The sequence below is a fragment of the Haliaeetus albicilla genome, chromosome W, assembly GCF_947461875.1.
Source record: "Haliaeetus albicilla chromosome W, bHalAlb1.1, whole genome shotgun sequence".
In the NCBI taxonomy this organism is placed as follows: Eukaryota; Metazoa; Chordata; class Aves; order Accipitriformes; family Accipitridae; genus Haliaeetus; species Haliaeetus albicilla.
The window spans coordinates 23,712,021-23,728,989 of NC_091515.1; the positions used below are offsets into that span (position 1 = coordinate 23,712,021).

Genomic DNA, 16,969 nt, shown 5'->3' on the forward strand with positions numbered 1-16,969 from the left:
TCCATCACGTGTAACGGTTACTTGGGAAGACAAACTCCATCACTCCAAACATCCCCCCCCTTCCTTCTTCTTCCCCCAGCTTTATATGCTGAGCATGATGTCATATGGTCTGGAATATCCCTTTGGTCAGTTGGGGTCAGCTGTCCCAGCTGTGTCCCCTCCCAACTTCTTGTGCACCCCAGCCTACTCACTGGTGGGGTGGTATGAGAAGCAGAAAAAGCCTTGACTCTGTGCAAGCACTGCTCAGCAGTAACTTCTCCGCATTATCAACACTGTTTTCAGCACAAATCCAAACCATAGCCCCATACTAGCTACTATGAAGAAATTTAACTCTATCCCAGCCAAAACCAGCACATCCAGAAACTTGGTATAGCTAGTACAAGAACTCAAGTAAAACAGGCAAGAGATCATTTGTGGATATGATCTTTATTAAAAAATCATGTAGTATTTCACTTAACATGCTTGGGAGATTCTCAGTACAGGCATATAACAGCTAATTTCTTGAAAAGTTTTACCTTAGCTTGACACAACTTTACCACTGCAAACCAGGACAATTTTTGCAGAGAACTAAATTTAAGCAGAAACCAGACAATAATCTAAACTTCAAATTCTTCTCTAAAACTTCTTCAGCAAATTAAACATAAGATGTATATTGGAGCCTTTCTTTTTAAATTTTGTTTCAAGAAATAGCCATGCTGTTGTTGACCATTGTTCCTGATTTGTCACAATTCAGAAAGGCAAGTTAGGATATGTTGTTTTAACCCTGCATGTGTGGTTGCAATTCCCAGTGCATAAGATGATTGGGCTACCATCTACTAACCTACTGACACCTTCCATTACTTGTACAATTCTGACAGTCCAAAACTGCTTGGACTCCCATTGCACTCCAAAAAAGATAAGCATATTCCAAAACTCATGTAAGTTTTAAATTCTTGCTTTAGCACTAGGTATCACAGTAAGTTGAATACAATCAGTAACAAAATCCACTTATATACTGAGCATTACAGGCTTGTACTAACTTCTGCCATACTACTACCAGCACAAAGCTGATTTTGATACTCTTGACTACTGCAAGTTAAAAGTTCAATAGCCTGACCCTTCCAATTGTTCTGATCATCAAGACCTTCAGCTTTAATCAGGTATTTTATACTTTAATTTTCAATATCATCAGCTCCAATACAAACAGTGGAAGAGTACAATAGCTGTCCTCTGAACAGGCACAATTGAAATAACTAAAATATAGGCTCTTCTTAGCTTAGGTAAGGCAAGTAAACCAAGACAAGGTTTAGAGAGGTACAGCTGGTGCTTTCAAATTTAAGGGCAGAGATGCCTTATCTATTATGGGGACTGATGAGATGATCAGTTGACTTTAAAGGAGTAATTAATGTAAATGAGCAACAGAAAGACTCTGAAAAGCTACCCATGGGAATCTGGACTCAGTGAGGCTCAGGTAAGTACAAAGCAAGAACCAATCCCCTTTCACAATTTTTGTGAGAAGGGGATAAAACAATACCATCTTTCATAAGACAGTAATAAGATGAATTGTATTTCATAAGCTGGGAACGAATTCTTCCACTATAAACAGTTTCCATCTGAAAACATTTAAGTTACCTTGAAACACATTCCTGAAATAAGTTTCCCACCAGCCTAAGCAACCCTTTCTTTCCACTTTTGTAATGGAATAATATTAAGAAAGATCCAGAAGGTCCACACAGATTGTGACCCCACAACTTTGGGTTTTCACAGGGACAGTTTCCTCTTTCTTTCCTGTTAAAGAAAAATGCATCCTGAAAACCCAAGTCAGCACTACTTTAACAGGTTTCAAGTATCTCCAACTTTATTTTAATAAAGGATCAGCCTCACAGGAAGTGAGGTCCCTGTGGTTAATTTTTTGTGCCAGTAGCTCACTTCTTGGCTTGTCCACTGCCAGCAATGGACTTTGTTCCATGGTGATATTTTTTTTTTCTGGTACCAAGATAAGTTTCACAAGGGCAACCTAAACAAAAATACTTGCAAACACTATCTTCATGCATCATCACTCCATCATTTTCAGCAGAACAAACTGATTAGAATTCAACAATTTATAATAAACAACTATTTTACACCAAGGGTTGACTGTAAAAATACAGTGTTATCAAATCCTAGTGAGTGACATAATACAAACACTTCATTGCACACACACAAAAAATAATTGTAATTTGACAAATAATTGGTTTTTTGCTACTTTATATTAGATAATGTAGCTTTGTAGAATTAGCAAAGAAATAAAATTCAACAAAACTTCATTCTGTACATTAGCTCAATTTAAGTATATATTACAAGCTTACAAGGCTCATGTCATAGTTCATTTCCAATCTGGGCTTTAGAAGTCTACCAGAATAGATGCACCATTAGCATTGTGTATCTACCACTTGCAAAATGGATAGCTTTTAGCTTGCATTTGGGGTGGGGGGGAAGACCCCACTCCTACAACATTACCAATAGTGAGAAGAACTTCAAAGTACAAGCCAAATTCAAAGTTAGAAATAGTCTCTTAGAAATGTATTATATAAAGAATAGTGAGAGGCCAGAGTTCCAGACAAAGTGATCTTCCTCCCTTCCTTAGTTTGCTAATTAAAACAGCTCCATAATATCCAGAAGCTTTATTTGAAAAGTCTGCTGCCTTAAATACTTCTATTACAGTTAAGCAATTCTGAAAGGTGCCAAATCAATGAACCCAAGAAATATACCCTTTTTGTTCTTTAGAAGAAAAAACTACTACCTCCTTTCTTGTTCCTCTTTCCTCCCAGGCTGCTGGGATTTATAATGCAGGTATAAAACAGGTAATATGGATATTAGGAGGAATTACATAGTAACTAACACAGTAGGTCAGAGTTTCTTGGAAAAAACCACACCTGTCAGTCTAGCCATTCTTGATCCAGTCATTTTGACAGGGGCAAGAGACTCTATTCCAGTAATGAATGTTACTTGGTTCTATATCTTTCCCAAAGCAATGGTGTGATGAGAGGTAGACTGGGAGAAGAAAGGGAAGGTGATAAAGGGAAAGACAAGTGCAGTATTCAGAAGATTGACTGCTTACTGTTAAGGCATTGAAAACCCTAACATTAAAAGCTTGGACTATTTTGCCACCCACTTTTAAGTACAAGTAGAAAAGTTAACAGCGTAGGTTTCAAGTAATTTTACATGGAAAAAGTAAGTAGAAGATACTTTTTTTTTCTATGTACAAAGATCTTGTAATAGATTACAGCTACTATGCAGCAATTAAATTCAGATGTGTTAAGGAATCCACAAAGCCCCTGGCAAGTTCCTTCATCTCCAGTATATTCATTATTTTAGTGTTCTGAAAATACTAAAAGTATCAGCATATCATATTATGACAAATCTTTTCAAAGGAGTTTAAACAGTTTTTCCATATACCCAATGAAGTACTACTGTACACTGAAATTTCAGTACTACTGCAATCCTTTCTCTCACCCTACCCTCACAACTCTTTTCATTCCCCACCTCACAGAGGTATCTTAATGCTCCCCATTGGAAACGGCAACAGTAACACCTTCAGATTCTGTTGTTGCAGGGATTCTTGGCACTTTCTTAGCAGGGCTTGGGATCTGCTAAGAAGGGGGGGGAAAAACCCAAAACAAAACATTAAATATGGTTTTCTAGTTCACAAACATTCATACTTCACAGCTAGTCCAACTCTCAAACAACATTCATGCTACACTGGATGGCTTGGTCTTAAGTCATTCAAATCTGTCATGCTTCATGCAAACTGATTATGTAAAAAGAGCCAGTTTGTTCTTGTTTCATTCTTGTGCAGTTTTGTTCTTGTTATGATGAAATGTGGTTTTTAAAATCCCATGCTCTTTTTTTTTTCCTGGCTTATATGTTACATATTTTAACAAAGTACCTGCTATAACTTATTAAACCACTTCCTCTTTTAACATACGTGCACATGTTAAGACAAGCAAACTATTCCACCATTTATATCAAACTAAAGAATGCTGAGTGTTCACCTCATGAACAATGCCTGGGTGGACAACTTCAACTCCTGCCTCCAGAGGTCCACCACCCATGAGCGGGCGCCGTGCATAAGTTCTTCTGTGTTTTTCATCCACACGCACAAGGTACCATGTTCCTTCAAAGAGATCTTCTACTGAAGACTGTGGAATATAGTTGGCTGTAAAAAAGCCAATAACATACCAGTTGGTTCCTGGTGAGAATTTTATAGAACACAGGCCTTTGCAGTTTGAAAGTAGTAAGACAGGAAAACCAAGTCTACATTTTCATTTCAAACATACTGGGCCAATGAAGACAAGCTATAGAAAAGCACTTTACAAGCTATTCTGAAGTAGAAAGAGTTAGATATTTCCTTTATTCTTGTCCTGGTTTCAGCTGGGATAGTTAACTGTCTTTCTAGTAGCTGGTATAGTGTCATGTCTTGGGTTCAGTATGAGAAGAATGCTGATAACACACCGATGTTTTCAGTTGTTGCTAAGTAGTGTTTAGTCTCAAGTCAAGGATTTTTCAGCTTCTCAAGCCCAGCCAGCAAGAAGGCTGGAGGGGCACAAGAAGTTGGCACAGGACACAGCCAGGGCAGCTGACCCAAAGTGGCCAAAGGGGTATTCCATACCATGTGACATCATGCCTAGTATATAAACTGGGGGGAGTGGGGGTGGGGGAATTGCCGCTCGGGGACTAACTGGGCATCAGTCAGCAGGTGGTGAGCAATTACATTGTGCATCACTTGTTTTGTATATTCCAATCCTTTTATTACTACTATTGTCATTTTATTAGTGTTATCATTATTAGTTTCTTCCTTTCTGTTCTATTAAACTGTTCTTATCTCAACCCACGAGTTTTACCTTCCCCCCCTGCAATTCTCTCCCCCATCCCACTGGGTGGGGGAAAGCGAGTGAGCAGCTGCGTGGTGCTTAGTTGCTGGCTGGGGTTAAACCACGACAATTCTACACCTTAATCATTTAAATCATGCAAATTAAGCAATTAGTATCTTGCTGTAGGACTAGGAATTATTTATATTTATGACATTCTTACCCAAATTATGCGTTTCCTGTCTAATCTTCATGTTTTCAGCAAATACATCAGGTGCAATGCATTTTCTTGAGTCAAGTCTTGTTTTAAGATCAGAAAGGCTGGCAGTTATTTTGTCCAGTGCAGAACCTACAATATAAAACCATCATGTAAGGCACCAGTGCCGAGAACTGCACACTAGCATGTTAGCATTTCAAGCCCATTCAAAATATGTTGCATCAGAGAAGCTGAAGTTTTAGTCATTTAAAAATATTCCCAATTACTCAAGCAAAACACTTAAAGCATTAGAAGAATATTATCTATATGCCCAAAGAGACACTTAAAACATTCCCTGGAGCTGGAACATGTTGTTTAACACTACTGTCATTCGGCATTGTTCTGCAGGTTTACTTATGCTGGTGGGCATAACAAAGCATTTAGAGGTGAGCTGTGCAAGGGAGTTAATTAACATATCTTCCTTTCACTCACCAGGAGTGGCATCCTGTATAACTCTGATAGAATACAGCGTAGCAGCAAAACCAGAGCCATACGAGAACACACTAATTCTCTGTCCTGCAAGCTGCTCTGGGGAGTACCTGCAAACCAAGCAACAGTTGTTTAAAGTGAGAACTAAGCCAAGGTGCCAATTTTAAATAACTAGAAAGCACAGCTAGCTTAGAAAAAGCAGCCAGCAAAATTATATTGGCTACAATACACATTTAGTGTGCTAAATGCATAAATGACAACTTTTAAAAACAGGATTTCAAACACTGCTGTTACACAATGATTTTCAAAGCTACCTAAGCAAAAGAAAACAAAGAAATGCCCAGAATGTGATTATCTAAAAGGCAGCCAATTTTCATTCTTAAGTGACCTAAAGCCTAAAATGAACCATCACATCTTAGAATGCAAAGTCACAATAAAGAAAAAAGGACCCAAGAGGAGTGGTTTAATTTAAACTTAACATGATTTTTTTAAAATGACAGACTTTTACAAAAACAAAACAAAAAAACACCACAACAACAATTTGTTAAGTAAATAGTAATTTAATTTGGCTTTGCTTATTATTGCTGGGCAGAGTGGATTGAGAGCAGCCCTGCAGAGGAGGACTCGGGGGGTATTGGTGGATTAAAAACTGATTATGAGCTGGCAATGTGCGCTTGCAGCCCAGAAAGCCAATCACATCCTGGGCTGCATCAAAAGAAGCATAACCAGCAGGTCGAGGGAGGTGATTCTGCCCCTCTACTCCACTCTTGTGAGACCCCACTTGGGAGTACTGTGTTCAGCTCTGGGGCCCCCAGCATAAGAAAGACACGGACCTACTTGAGCAGGTCCAGAAGAGGGCCACAAAGATGATCGGGGGCTAGAGCACCTCCCCTATGAGGATAGGCTGAGAAAGAGTTGGGGTTGTTTAGCCTGGAGAAGAGCAAGCTCTGGAGAGACCTTATAGCAGCCTTCCAGTACTTAAAGGGGGCCTACAGGAAAGATGGGGAGGGACTCTTTATCAGGGAGCATAGCAATAGGACAAGGGGTAATGGTTTTATTAAACTGAAAGAGGGTAGATTTAGATTAGATATTAGGAAGAAATTCTTTACTGTGAGGGTGGTAAGACACTGGAACAGGTTGCCCAGATAAGTTGTGGATGCCTCATCTCGAAGTGTTGGATGGGGCTTTGAGCAACCTGGTCTAGTGGAAGGTGTCCCTGCCCATGGCAGGGGGGTTGGAACTAGGTGACCTTTAAGGTCCCTTCCAACCCAAACCATTCTATGATTCTAGTGGAACAGAGAAGGCATTCAGATTCTCTTTTCCACTGGGGTGTTTGGGGGGGTGGGTGTGTGTTGAGGCTGGGAAAAGATACACCACCTTACAAATAAGATCCTACTTTGGAAGGCATTAAGCTGCTGTTTCAGATCAGCTTCTGACACAGAAATTTTGAATCTGCTTGTCACTTGACCCAACTGTATACGCAGATTAATTTTCTAACTTTAGTCTTGCTACTTAAGGCAATCTAGTAGGAAAAGGTTTGCTAGATGGTGCTTTTACAAAAGACTTCCTGGAACAAAAACTTTTTATGTGCCTACATATAAAAAGCTATGACTTTTTCCAATTTTATGCTTACTGAGCTAGAAGAGAAGCAAGGCAACCATAGACTGAAGGGGTATACATATTTCCATTCTGATTGGATATGAGCAACGAAGCTTTGGTTTTCTGATCGAAGAGTTCTGCGCTGGCTTTCATAAAGGCTTTTTCCACATCTCTTTCAAAATATGTATCTTCAAGTTTTACATCTCTATTAAAAAAAAAAAAGGTTCAGAAACAGTTACTAAAATGGCAGCAAGGAAAAACACCTTGGATGTTTAACAAATTAAGGCTATCTAAATAAGGAAGACAGCAGCCATTCTCACCTGAAAGCTTCCAAACCACTGAAAACACCATTTGCTGTTTCTAGGTTCTGGTCACTGAGAAAGTCATTCAGCAATAGTCTAGCCACAGATTTCTGTACCAGTTTACAGTAGGGAGAATGAAAGATCATGAATCCAAAGTCATTCAAGGTGAAATGTCTGTCTGTCCCCTCTGGAAGCGGCAGAAATGTTGGTGTTACAGCTTATGTTTAGTACTCACTTCAAGTATTAAAATAAAATAGGGAGATGGCAGGATACCAATCATCATAACACATCAGCATACAAAAGACAACCGTAAGACTATTGCTGGCAAGTTCATTTAACACACTGCTGCTACTTCTATTTAAAAATTAGTTTCTTACTGATCTTGTGCACCAGCTAGCAATGTTTGCCCTTTTTCTTCTAGAAGAATGTTATAAGCTTAACAGAATTGCCATATTTCTACCCAGCATTTTGAAATAAGAAATAATCTACTTCATCTAACTACTTATGCTTCTTAATACAGGTGAAGCAATTACTAAACATATGGGGGTAAAAAAAAATAATAATCAGTATCCTTATACAACATGTAAATATTAACCTCAATATCTTAAGAGCCTTGGTAGAGGAGGGAACAACACACTTAAGCAAGATATTATACATTACACCAACAAAAGCTTGTAGAGACTACTGTTTATTGACTATCAGGTACTTAGCCACACCAGAACAGAAATAAGACATTTCTTTATGGGAGAGCGCAAACATTTCAATTGTCTCAGAACACACAAACACAAGAGGGACCACGTACTACTCTCTAGATTGAATGCTAAAACTTGAAAATACATTGTCTGTGTAGCTACACATTCCAATATTTGCCAGATCTTGCAATATCACGTGAGGCTACATACCCTTTTGCCACTGGGCATGGATTTTGTTGCGATAGACAGCATAGCAGCAATCTAATGCACGGAGGTAGCACTGTATAGATAGTTTACCATCAACTACAGGATATTCAGAGACCATATCTGGTTTATAGAAGTCATATGCATGCTGCATGTGGGTTCCACGCAATCCTGATGGAGAGAAATTGACAAGAGTTGAAAATTACTTTATTCAGCTACTTTGAGTCAGTCTGAACACATTGCTTAAAGTATGGAAAACAAACAATATTTGGCCTCAGTCAAGCAGGTTTTCATAGCGCTTCAGGCCCTTTAAGGTAATGTTTCACACAGTTCTCAATCACCTGTTACTCAAGTACGGTAGGACTGAACATGACAAACACAAGTAACAAATTATTTTCATCATTTCACCTTGAAAGTAGAGCACTGTGTTATTCAGCTCTAGTCTACTCTTTATCAATTTTATTGGAGAATCCCCAAGGAAAAAACAGATAGAAGCATCTCTAGTTGTTTCTTGCTGCCTCCTATAACAGGACTTGGCCAAATCAGCCCAGAGCAAGAGGAGACAAAGTACAATTTCTGACATTAGTGGGAGTTAAGCCAGCCTTCCAGCAACCCACAAAAACAGAGGATGGGCTTCAGAACAGATCCAGTATCTGGCTGAACAGTATTTGTTTCCTCATAGGACTAACCTCTCTCAAAAATTAACGGAGCATTTGGACCAACTAGCATAGCAACAGCACCAGCTCCACCTGTTGGCCTGGCATTTCCAGTGGCATACACAGCTATGTCTCCAGCAACAACAAGTGCATAACGTCCTGTGAAAAACACAGAAATAAGTATGAAAAGTAGCCAAGAATCTAGCACATTTTAATATCCATCAGCAATTTTTAGACTTTAGTTATAGAGGAGATGACTTCAGAATTAAGGGGCTCTTCAATCCTGGCATCCACCAAAACTTACAGGAAAAAACCAGTGATGATTACCCGTGTCATTATTTTTTGCATGTAACTGAACTAGTGGCAAATGCCCAGAGCATTTAAGAAAAATACTTCAGAAGCATATAAGAGTTTACCCTCTGGGTTTTACATGGTTAAACATGGACACTGTAATTGCAAGGCAGAATACTCAAAAATAGAGACTGACACAACTTTTCAAGAAAATACCCTGAACTTACCATCCCAAGAACTGGACTCAATCCAATTAACAGCATTTAAAAGAGCAGCAGTGCCTCCATAGCATGCATTCATGGTGTCAATTCCTTCTACATCTGTATTACCAGATTCTTCAAAAAGTTGCATCAGGACAGTCTTTACAGATTTTGATTTATCAATTATTGTCTCCGTTCCAACTTCTAATCTCCCAATACAATCATAGGAAAGGCTGTTCCTCTCCATGAGCTTCTGAACCACAGTCAAACAGAGAGAATTGATATCCTCCCGGTCAGAGCAGAATCCCATCTTTGACTGGCCTAACCCAATGGTGTATTTGCCAGCATTCACACCATCATACTTCTCCAGCTCTGCCTGGTCAACATACTGAGAGGGAAAATATATTTCCAGTGCAACAATTCCCACATCTTTGGGCCAGCAGGATTCAGCATTCACTGGAAGAGACCCAGGCATCGTGGTAAATCTTTAAGAAAAAAAGAAAACCACAAAACCCAGCTGATTTATTCGCATCCATTTTTAGAGACCTACTTCATACTTAACCTTTTCTATAAATCTACATAAAATTAAAGGTTTAGGTATTCTACAAGTTCATTTGCAAAAGGCAAGCCTTTGCCTCCAGGTGAAATTTTGGTCTGAGCATACTGTAAACATCATTAGAAGTTTTATAACATTTTATGTTAAGATCTTTTAAGCAAAAGTACAATTTCAGCCCTGGAGATGAATATACATAGCTTAAGCCCAAGTTATTTCACTGAAGCAAAACACATGCTTAACAAATGTTAAGTGTTTGAGAAATTAGTCTTAATGTTCATTATTCTACTTCTGCTTATATTCAAAGTCTCAATTTTACACAACCAAGCTGGAAACACTGTGGTATTTTTGTTTTGTTTTGTTTTTTAAATGTTGCTAGTTGAGACATTAAGTTTAAAGTTTATACTTACCAGGAAATCTTAGCCTTAAAACAGGCCAGGACTTTTCAAAATTGTTTTTTATTTTTAAACTAAGTGGTCCAAGTTGCTTCATTTTGTTTATACTTGTAACAGAAATAGAAGTTTTCTTGGTATTTTGGTTGGGTTTTTTTGTTTGTTCATTTGAGGCTTTTTTTTTTTTTTTTTAGCATACTCTGTTTTGGCATTCCTGAACACTGGAACTCCTAACGCCAGGCCTGGAGGAATATTTCACAGGCCGAGATAAACACACAGGGATTCTTCCTGATAGACCAAATTTTCTTGGTTTAACCCTATAACTTTACTATCATTATACTCTAGGATATAGTATATCCTATTACTTTAACGCTATCTGCATTACACAGACAGGCACCATCATCCTGTACATTTGCTTACATCCTTACAGAACACTTGTCCCTTTTGTGCCCAGCTGTACATTGACCTTACCCAGCTTCTTCCATAAAATCACAATGAGCTGTATAATGGAATAAAGCCTTTCTATGCAGGAATGATGACTTTACACAATGCATGTTAAAACAAGTGTTAGGAAAGCATTAAAAGTGCCTTCTGCTACCTGTACAGTTAGATATCAAAGTCTTACATAAGACCTAAAGTAAGAGCACATGGCTTGCCATTCATTTTGATTGCCTCTAACAAAGTTTCAAACATATCTATGATGATCTTAAAATAATCCATTTTAAAGTATTTATAGCATTTATTCATATTAAAACGTGTAAATTGCAGAAGGCTGCTATTTAAAACTGCTTACTGGAGCACTGCAGAACAGCCATATAGTGTATTGCCACAAGATTTCAAGCAAGAAAACCAATTTCACATTATTTGTGTGTTCTGCTGCCACCCCAGGCTAACCGCTCACCCGAAAGCGCAGTGCCCGCAAACTCCTCACTACAACGTCCGGATAAAACCGAGCGCCGCTGCTGACCGGAACTTTTTCCTAATCCATCCCGTTGCGAAGCCCCTCAGCTCAAACGATCGCGCCACGGGCTGCAGCGCCCGTCCGGGAACCTGCCACCCCACTCCCCCCGCCGAACCGGCCCCGCGACGCTACTAAGGGCACCGAGGGCCGCCTCAAGGTTACCCGTGACCCGGCCGGGGAGACTGGAAGGACCCACCGAGGTAGAGGTGTCGCGCCCCCGCCCACAGCATAGGACCCACCCAGCTCCCGCCGGCCGCGGTTCCGGCCCTTACACGTTGCGGAATCCCATTGCCGGCTCTCGGCGCGGGGGAGGGGTGCGCGCGGCGGCGTCCAGCTCGGGCAGGCGGGCAGTACGTAGGCGCGGGAAGCTCGCCTTCCCCCCCCCGGCGGGGCTTCATCCACAGCACTCCTGCCGTGCCGGCCCGGCCCGCGGGGCCGGGGGGGCCCAGAGCGTTCACCTGTGGACTCCCCCCATTCTAATGGGGTCCCTCGAGGTGAGGGCAACGTTGTTGTCTTAAGCGCCTTGCACAATAAACCCAGCAGCACCAGCATATGGAGGCAAACCCAATAAAAACTTGAAATAAAACCCACCAGCATCCAAAATTCCTGGTTTTAACAGTCCCTGACCACAGACTACCCCATCCTGCAGGCACCTCACCTCTATTAGCATTTAATTTTTAAAGTTTCTCAAATGCTTTTAAGTTGCACCTTTTTGCATACCATGGCAGTAAGGGCAAGTAGCTGCACTACAAAAAAAAAAAAAAAAAAAAAAAGCAAGGAAGACAGAATAATTTCTGCCTCCAGGAAGCTGACCCTGGTGGGCAGGATTAAGGATTTTTCATGGCACAGCAGCAGCCTTACACTGTGAGAAACAGAGTGGCAGTCATAGCTTTCCTGAAGCCACAGCCAGGGAAGGGAGCACAGTGGCCTAGAGACCCCCCAGGAGATGCCAGGGCAAGTTCACATCTCCTCTCAGCAGCACAAACTAGCAAGTTACACACCTCCTGGGGACAAGGAGCAGCACTGAGCTTCAGACCCAGCTCCAAGAGCTGCCTTTTACCTCAAATCTGCACAAGCACTGAAGATGAGAACGAGGGTGGTTTCCTGCTCTCTGTATGAATGCAGACACACTACTGACAGTGAAATTCCCAAGGTTCCATCTGGGAAAAGGACTTTGGGGTCCAGCCCTCTTTGTGGCATAAAACACCTCCCTTTCTTTGAAAGGGGACAAAAAGGAGATACAGACAGCTGCCAGCAGACTTCAGGCAGGTCCCAACTCAGCATGGTGTCTGGCAGCCACCCTGAGGCTGAGCCTTCTACCCATAGCAGAGCTTGGTTCTGCTCCAAGAGTCAGAAGGATGACAGTTAGAGGCTACAGAGACTCTTAGATGCTTAATTTTAATTAAGTTATGTACTAAAAGACAATGCATGACAGCACATAATGAACTTGACCTGCAGCAGCCATAGAACAAGAGGGGTTTTTAACCAGGCAGTGAATTAAGAAATTCGATGTGCCAAAAGGATTTACATTATTGGTGAGAGCTACAGAAAACACTCTGCCCTGTGCTTGTTCATTACAGAACTCTGAGATCAAAGCTGGCATTTAATTTCATACTACTTGATGCAGTTCTCATCAGAAAACTTTTTGCAGAAGATAACTAAAGGGAGACTTCTTTCTATTATATTTGCATGGCTCACCAAATACACCTAATATAGCAGCAGTCAGGACTATCAGGTTATACCACAATGAAAAACATTGCTTTATAAGCTTGCTCTGATCACTTAAGAAAATGGGACATATGACATCTTAAGTCAGTTAATCATTACAGGGGGAAAAAAAATTGTTTACTTGATGCAAAACAAACAGCCTTTTGTCCTCTTGGTCAAACTGCAAACAAAATCCCATCGCTGAGTTTTTCTGAAAATGAAAGAATACTCAAAAGTACTATTTCTTTTAAAACACTAAGAATCCAAAATGCTTTAATATAAAGAAATGAGAAGCCTACTTTTTTTGTGTTCTCTTAAGATTCTATAGGGAATGATGAGCAGCATAAAACAGCCACTACTTTCTGCTAATGCTTCCAGACACCAGAAATACATTCTCCCACAACAACTGGTGGCTTTCATTGTCTTTAAGAATTTGAGACTATTCTGTTAATAATTTGAATCCATTATTTCCTAAATAAGTTTTTAATTCATACAAAACACTTGACTGAAAGTTAGAAAATAAAAACCCAAGCCTGTTTGCTACAAGTAATACATTTAGTAATTCCCTTTGGCTTTTGATTTCTGGAGGACTTGTAGAACAGACTTTACTCATGAAAGCAAAGCCACTTCAGGCTGTTTTTCAGAAGTTAAACAGTGATGATCTGGTAGCTTCAGTTACATCATTTAGATAAATCTAGTTATTCCCACACAGCTAAAAGGTTTATAGGTATTGAGTGCAAGTACATGCAAGACACTTGTCACGCCACGAGAGGTCACTGCTTTTACCCGGATTGCTGCGACTCGCCATGACATGGACCATGCATGAGCGTGGCATCACCATGTCCCCCGCTCACCTGAGCCAAAAGAATGAGACTAAGTGAGAAACAAGCAAACAGCGTAAAAGCCCCACCAAACTGTAGAAGACAGATCTTTATGGATGAATTCAAGATAATATCTGAAGCGTCTCTCCCCGCGGGGGTCAGCGTGCCACAGGGACCCGAGGTACCCTCCCTCTGGGTTTAGCCCCGAGCACATTCGGGACCGAGACTCCGTTAGCAACACGGGCGGGCTGGCAGGAAGCCTACACCTGTGCAACAAACACTATTACGAAAGAAAGTGATGGCATCCCTGGGGGCAGCACCAGGCTGCCTTTGCCCTGCGCGATGAGGGGGTGGCATGCCCACCCCGCCGTCTCCGGCGTGGGTGGGCGCCTCTATCGCGACACAGAGACGATTAAAGGACACGCTTAGGGCGCCGTCGCTTTCAGGCTTCTTTGGGGACACTCCGCAGGCGGGGGAAGAGCCCAGAGGAGCCCCGCAGCAACAGCCCGCGGAGCCTCGCTGCGCGGGGCAGCGGCAGGAACGCGCCCACCATAGCTTCACCCAGCCGGGGTGCTTCTTTGGGGGGGGGGGGGCGTTGGGCAGCACGCGAGACAGCACCCAGGGTCCTCCAGCACCGGGGCTATGGGGTCTTTCACGATGCATTTTGCTTCGCCAGCTACACCGGGCGAGAGCGGCGCTGCTCGATGATGCTCCGGGCATCGCCCAGCGCCGTTTGCAGGCTACCTACCTTAAGTGACACTCAAAAACGCCTCCTTTCCCCCCCTCCCTTTTTTTTTCCCTCCTCTTGCTGTACTGCAGACACTACTTCAAACGCGCTTACATCCATTGAAAACACCGCTCCCAACTATGCCGACCTATCCCCACGCCCCGCGAACGGCTCCAGCTCCATGCGATACCCCCCCCGAGGAGAGGCAGAGGATACCGCCCGGCCCAAGGGCCTCCGGGGGCCGAGCCGCCCTCACCTATCCGAGGCGATAGCTCCCGGTATCGCTCACCACTCCACACCTTCGCTCGCATGCACAGAAAAAAGGCAATATGCTGGCGCGCGGCGCCTTTAAACAGCCCCGCCGCCCGGGCTCCGGCCAGCACCCTGAGCGGCGTCTCCCCCGGCCAATCACAGCTGCCACCGTCCAGGTCCCGCCCGCCGGCCGGCCCGCAGCTGGCGGAGAAGGCGGGAGGAATGGTGTGAGAAAGTGACGCAGCGTGGCCAGAGGGCAGCGCGCCAATGAGGACGCGGCAGAGGCGGTGGGTGCTCAATGGGAGCCGAGCGCAGCGTGGGGGCAGCCAATGGGAGCGCGCTGCCGACTGCGGGTGAAAGTAGGATGACTGCCAGTCCCCGGCGAGGCAGTGGTTGCCCGGCAACGGGAGGCGAGGCCCGCCCGGCCCCAGTGAGAGCTGGCCGTCGAGTCGCCTCTCGGCCCCGGCCCGGGTGCCCTAGCGCTGTCCAGGACTGGGGCCGGGCGCGGAGGGCCGCGGGTGAGGGGCTGGGAGGCAGCAGCGGTGGGCCGAGAGGAGCAGTGGGGGTGCCGAGGCCGTGAGGCGCAGGCCGGGGCTGTCAGGGGTCTGCGGGGGCGGGCAGGGCGCCCGGTGCCACCCGGTGTGGCAGCCTGTGATATCTCCCTTGCCTGTAAAACCTACCCTCCGTCCTTCCCCTTGGTGGGCGAGGACGAGGCACTCGGGGCATGCACGGGGGCTCTGCCAGTGAAATTGCTTCACGGAGAATGTGATGTCCTGTCCTACCTGCCCTGAATCCTCCTGTAACAGTCTCTTTCCAGCTTGTTAAATCCACAGCATATCTCATGGCATTATTGTTATTTGGCAAATTCACAATTAGCTAATGTATGGGTTTCACATGCCACAGGTTCCAGAGCATCCCCAGAGGATTCCTCCCTGCCAGTACCGGGAGTACAAATGTTTGTTGCAGATGGGAAACTGCTTGATAAATTCACATGGAAATTTTAAAGCCTGGCTAATTTGGTTGTAAAACACCACTCAAGTCAAAGAAATATACTCCCTTAGCAACTGGTGTCAGGTTCTGTGACATCTGATTGTTACAGCTAGCAGAAGACAACACCTTGCTCACGTCACACAGTATCAGGACACTACAACCAGATCATTTCCACCATCTTAGGGACAGGTAAAAATAATGCAAAAAGAAAGGGAAAAACTCATTGAAAGTCTTAACTCCTATCCTGTTTGTTCAATCGGTTTTGAACTTGCAACCATTCTGCTGTGGTCATGTAAAATCACAGATTTGTCATATAACTCTTTGTAGTGCAAGGATTGAGAAATACTACTGAGAAATTGAAGGAAGTTTTGTTTGCGCGTGTTACCCTGCAGTCTTCTAATAAGCTTATGCCAGTCTGTGTACAAGCTAGTTCCATTTGTAATTCTGAAAAAACACATTGACAAAATGCAAACTCAATAGACCATGGCATAGTTACATCATGTAGATACGCTGTATCTTCTGTGCCTACAGACCAAATGGACTTCTTGTTAGAAAAATTGAACTTTTGCTCTGGGAATCTAAACCTTCAATTCCTTCTTCTTTTCCCTTCCTACTACAAAAAAAACAACAAACAAACAAACAACAAACCCATAACTGTGTCCTTGTTCTAGACTTCAAAATGGTTTCCTAATACCAGCCTCTCATTATATAGTTTGGTGGCATAATGTTTCCTCACATCAGGGTACTTTGACTGTTCTGGCTTTAGAGAAGAACAGACGCTCAGGAAGAGATGAAACAGTCCATCTCATTGAATTTGCAGGAGCTTACATTAGGGCTGCGAGTGCACCCTGAGACTTTTGCAACCCCTTGCCCACTCCCTGGGGTCTTAGCTGCCTGTGCACGAGGCCGGCTCCGATACAACATGCTCAAGTAGCCTGGGATGGGGCTGCAGTGAAAAGAGCTGTGTGACAAGGAGCTGTGAGAAGCCTCGGTGGCCTCTTCCCCTTCATTTGGGAGCTTCATTCAAACTTGGGCCTTTGCCTGAGCGGTGCTGCGGGTGTGCCTGTGCCTGGCTACATCCCTTGCTGATCCTGACCCACTGACTTCC

General features: G+C 43.0%; 1 protein-coding gene across 3 annotated transcripts; it reads right to left on the reverse strand.

Annotated features, from left to right (window-relative positions):
- Positions 1-407: 407 nt before the first annotated feature.
- On the reverse strand, positions 408-15,033 carry LOC138681751 (hydroxymethylglutaryl-CoA synthase, cytoplasmic-like). 3 transcript variants are annotated; one of them, XM_069775463.1, is made up of 10 exons: positions 14,876-15,033; positions 9,486-9,943; positions 9,001-9,126; positions 8,318-8,482; positions 7,434-7,602; positions 7,148-7,318; positions 5,518-5,624; positions 5,053-5,178; positions 4,014-4,177; positions 408-3,611 (listed from the first exon to the last, which is right to left on the reverse strand). In XM_069775463.1, exons 2-10 carry the CDS (start codon positions 9,931-9,933, stop codon positions 3,519-3,521), a joined length of 1,569 nt encoding a protein of 522 aa, XP_069631564.1. In that variant the 5' UTR covers positions 9,934-9,943; positions 14,876-15,033; the 3' UTR covers positions 408-3,518. The 3 variants fall into 3 exon arrangements, with proteins under 3 accessions (XP_069631564.1, XP_069631563.1, XP_069631562.1); XM_069775462.1 differs by lacking the exon at positions 14,876-15,033 and adding an exon at positions 13,858-13,910 and having other exon boundaries at positions 408-3,608; XM_069775461.1 differs by lacking the exon at positions 14,876-15,033 and adding an exon at positions 13,858-13,910.
- Positions 15,034-16,969: the final 1,936 nt, after the last annotated feature.

Excerpts from the sequence above, each read along its gene's own strand:
- LOC138681751 (XM_069775461.1), bottom strand. The coding sequence starts at position 13,895 with ATGCATGGTCCATGTCATGGCGAGTCGCAGCAATCCGG. Across the intron at positions 8,483-9,000 it reads TCCGTTAATTTTTGAGAGAG|GATTGCGTGGAACCCACATG; the intron begins GTTAGTCCTATG and ends TCTCTCCATCAG. Across the intron at positions 3,612-4,013 it reads ACCCAGGCATTGTTCATGAG|CAGATCCCAAGCCCTGCTAA; the intron begins GTGAACACTCAG and ends CCCCCTTCTTAG.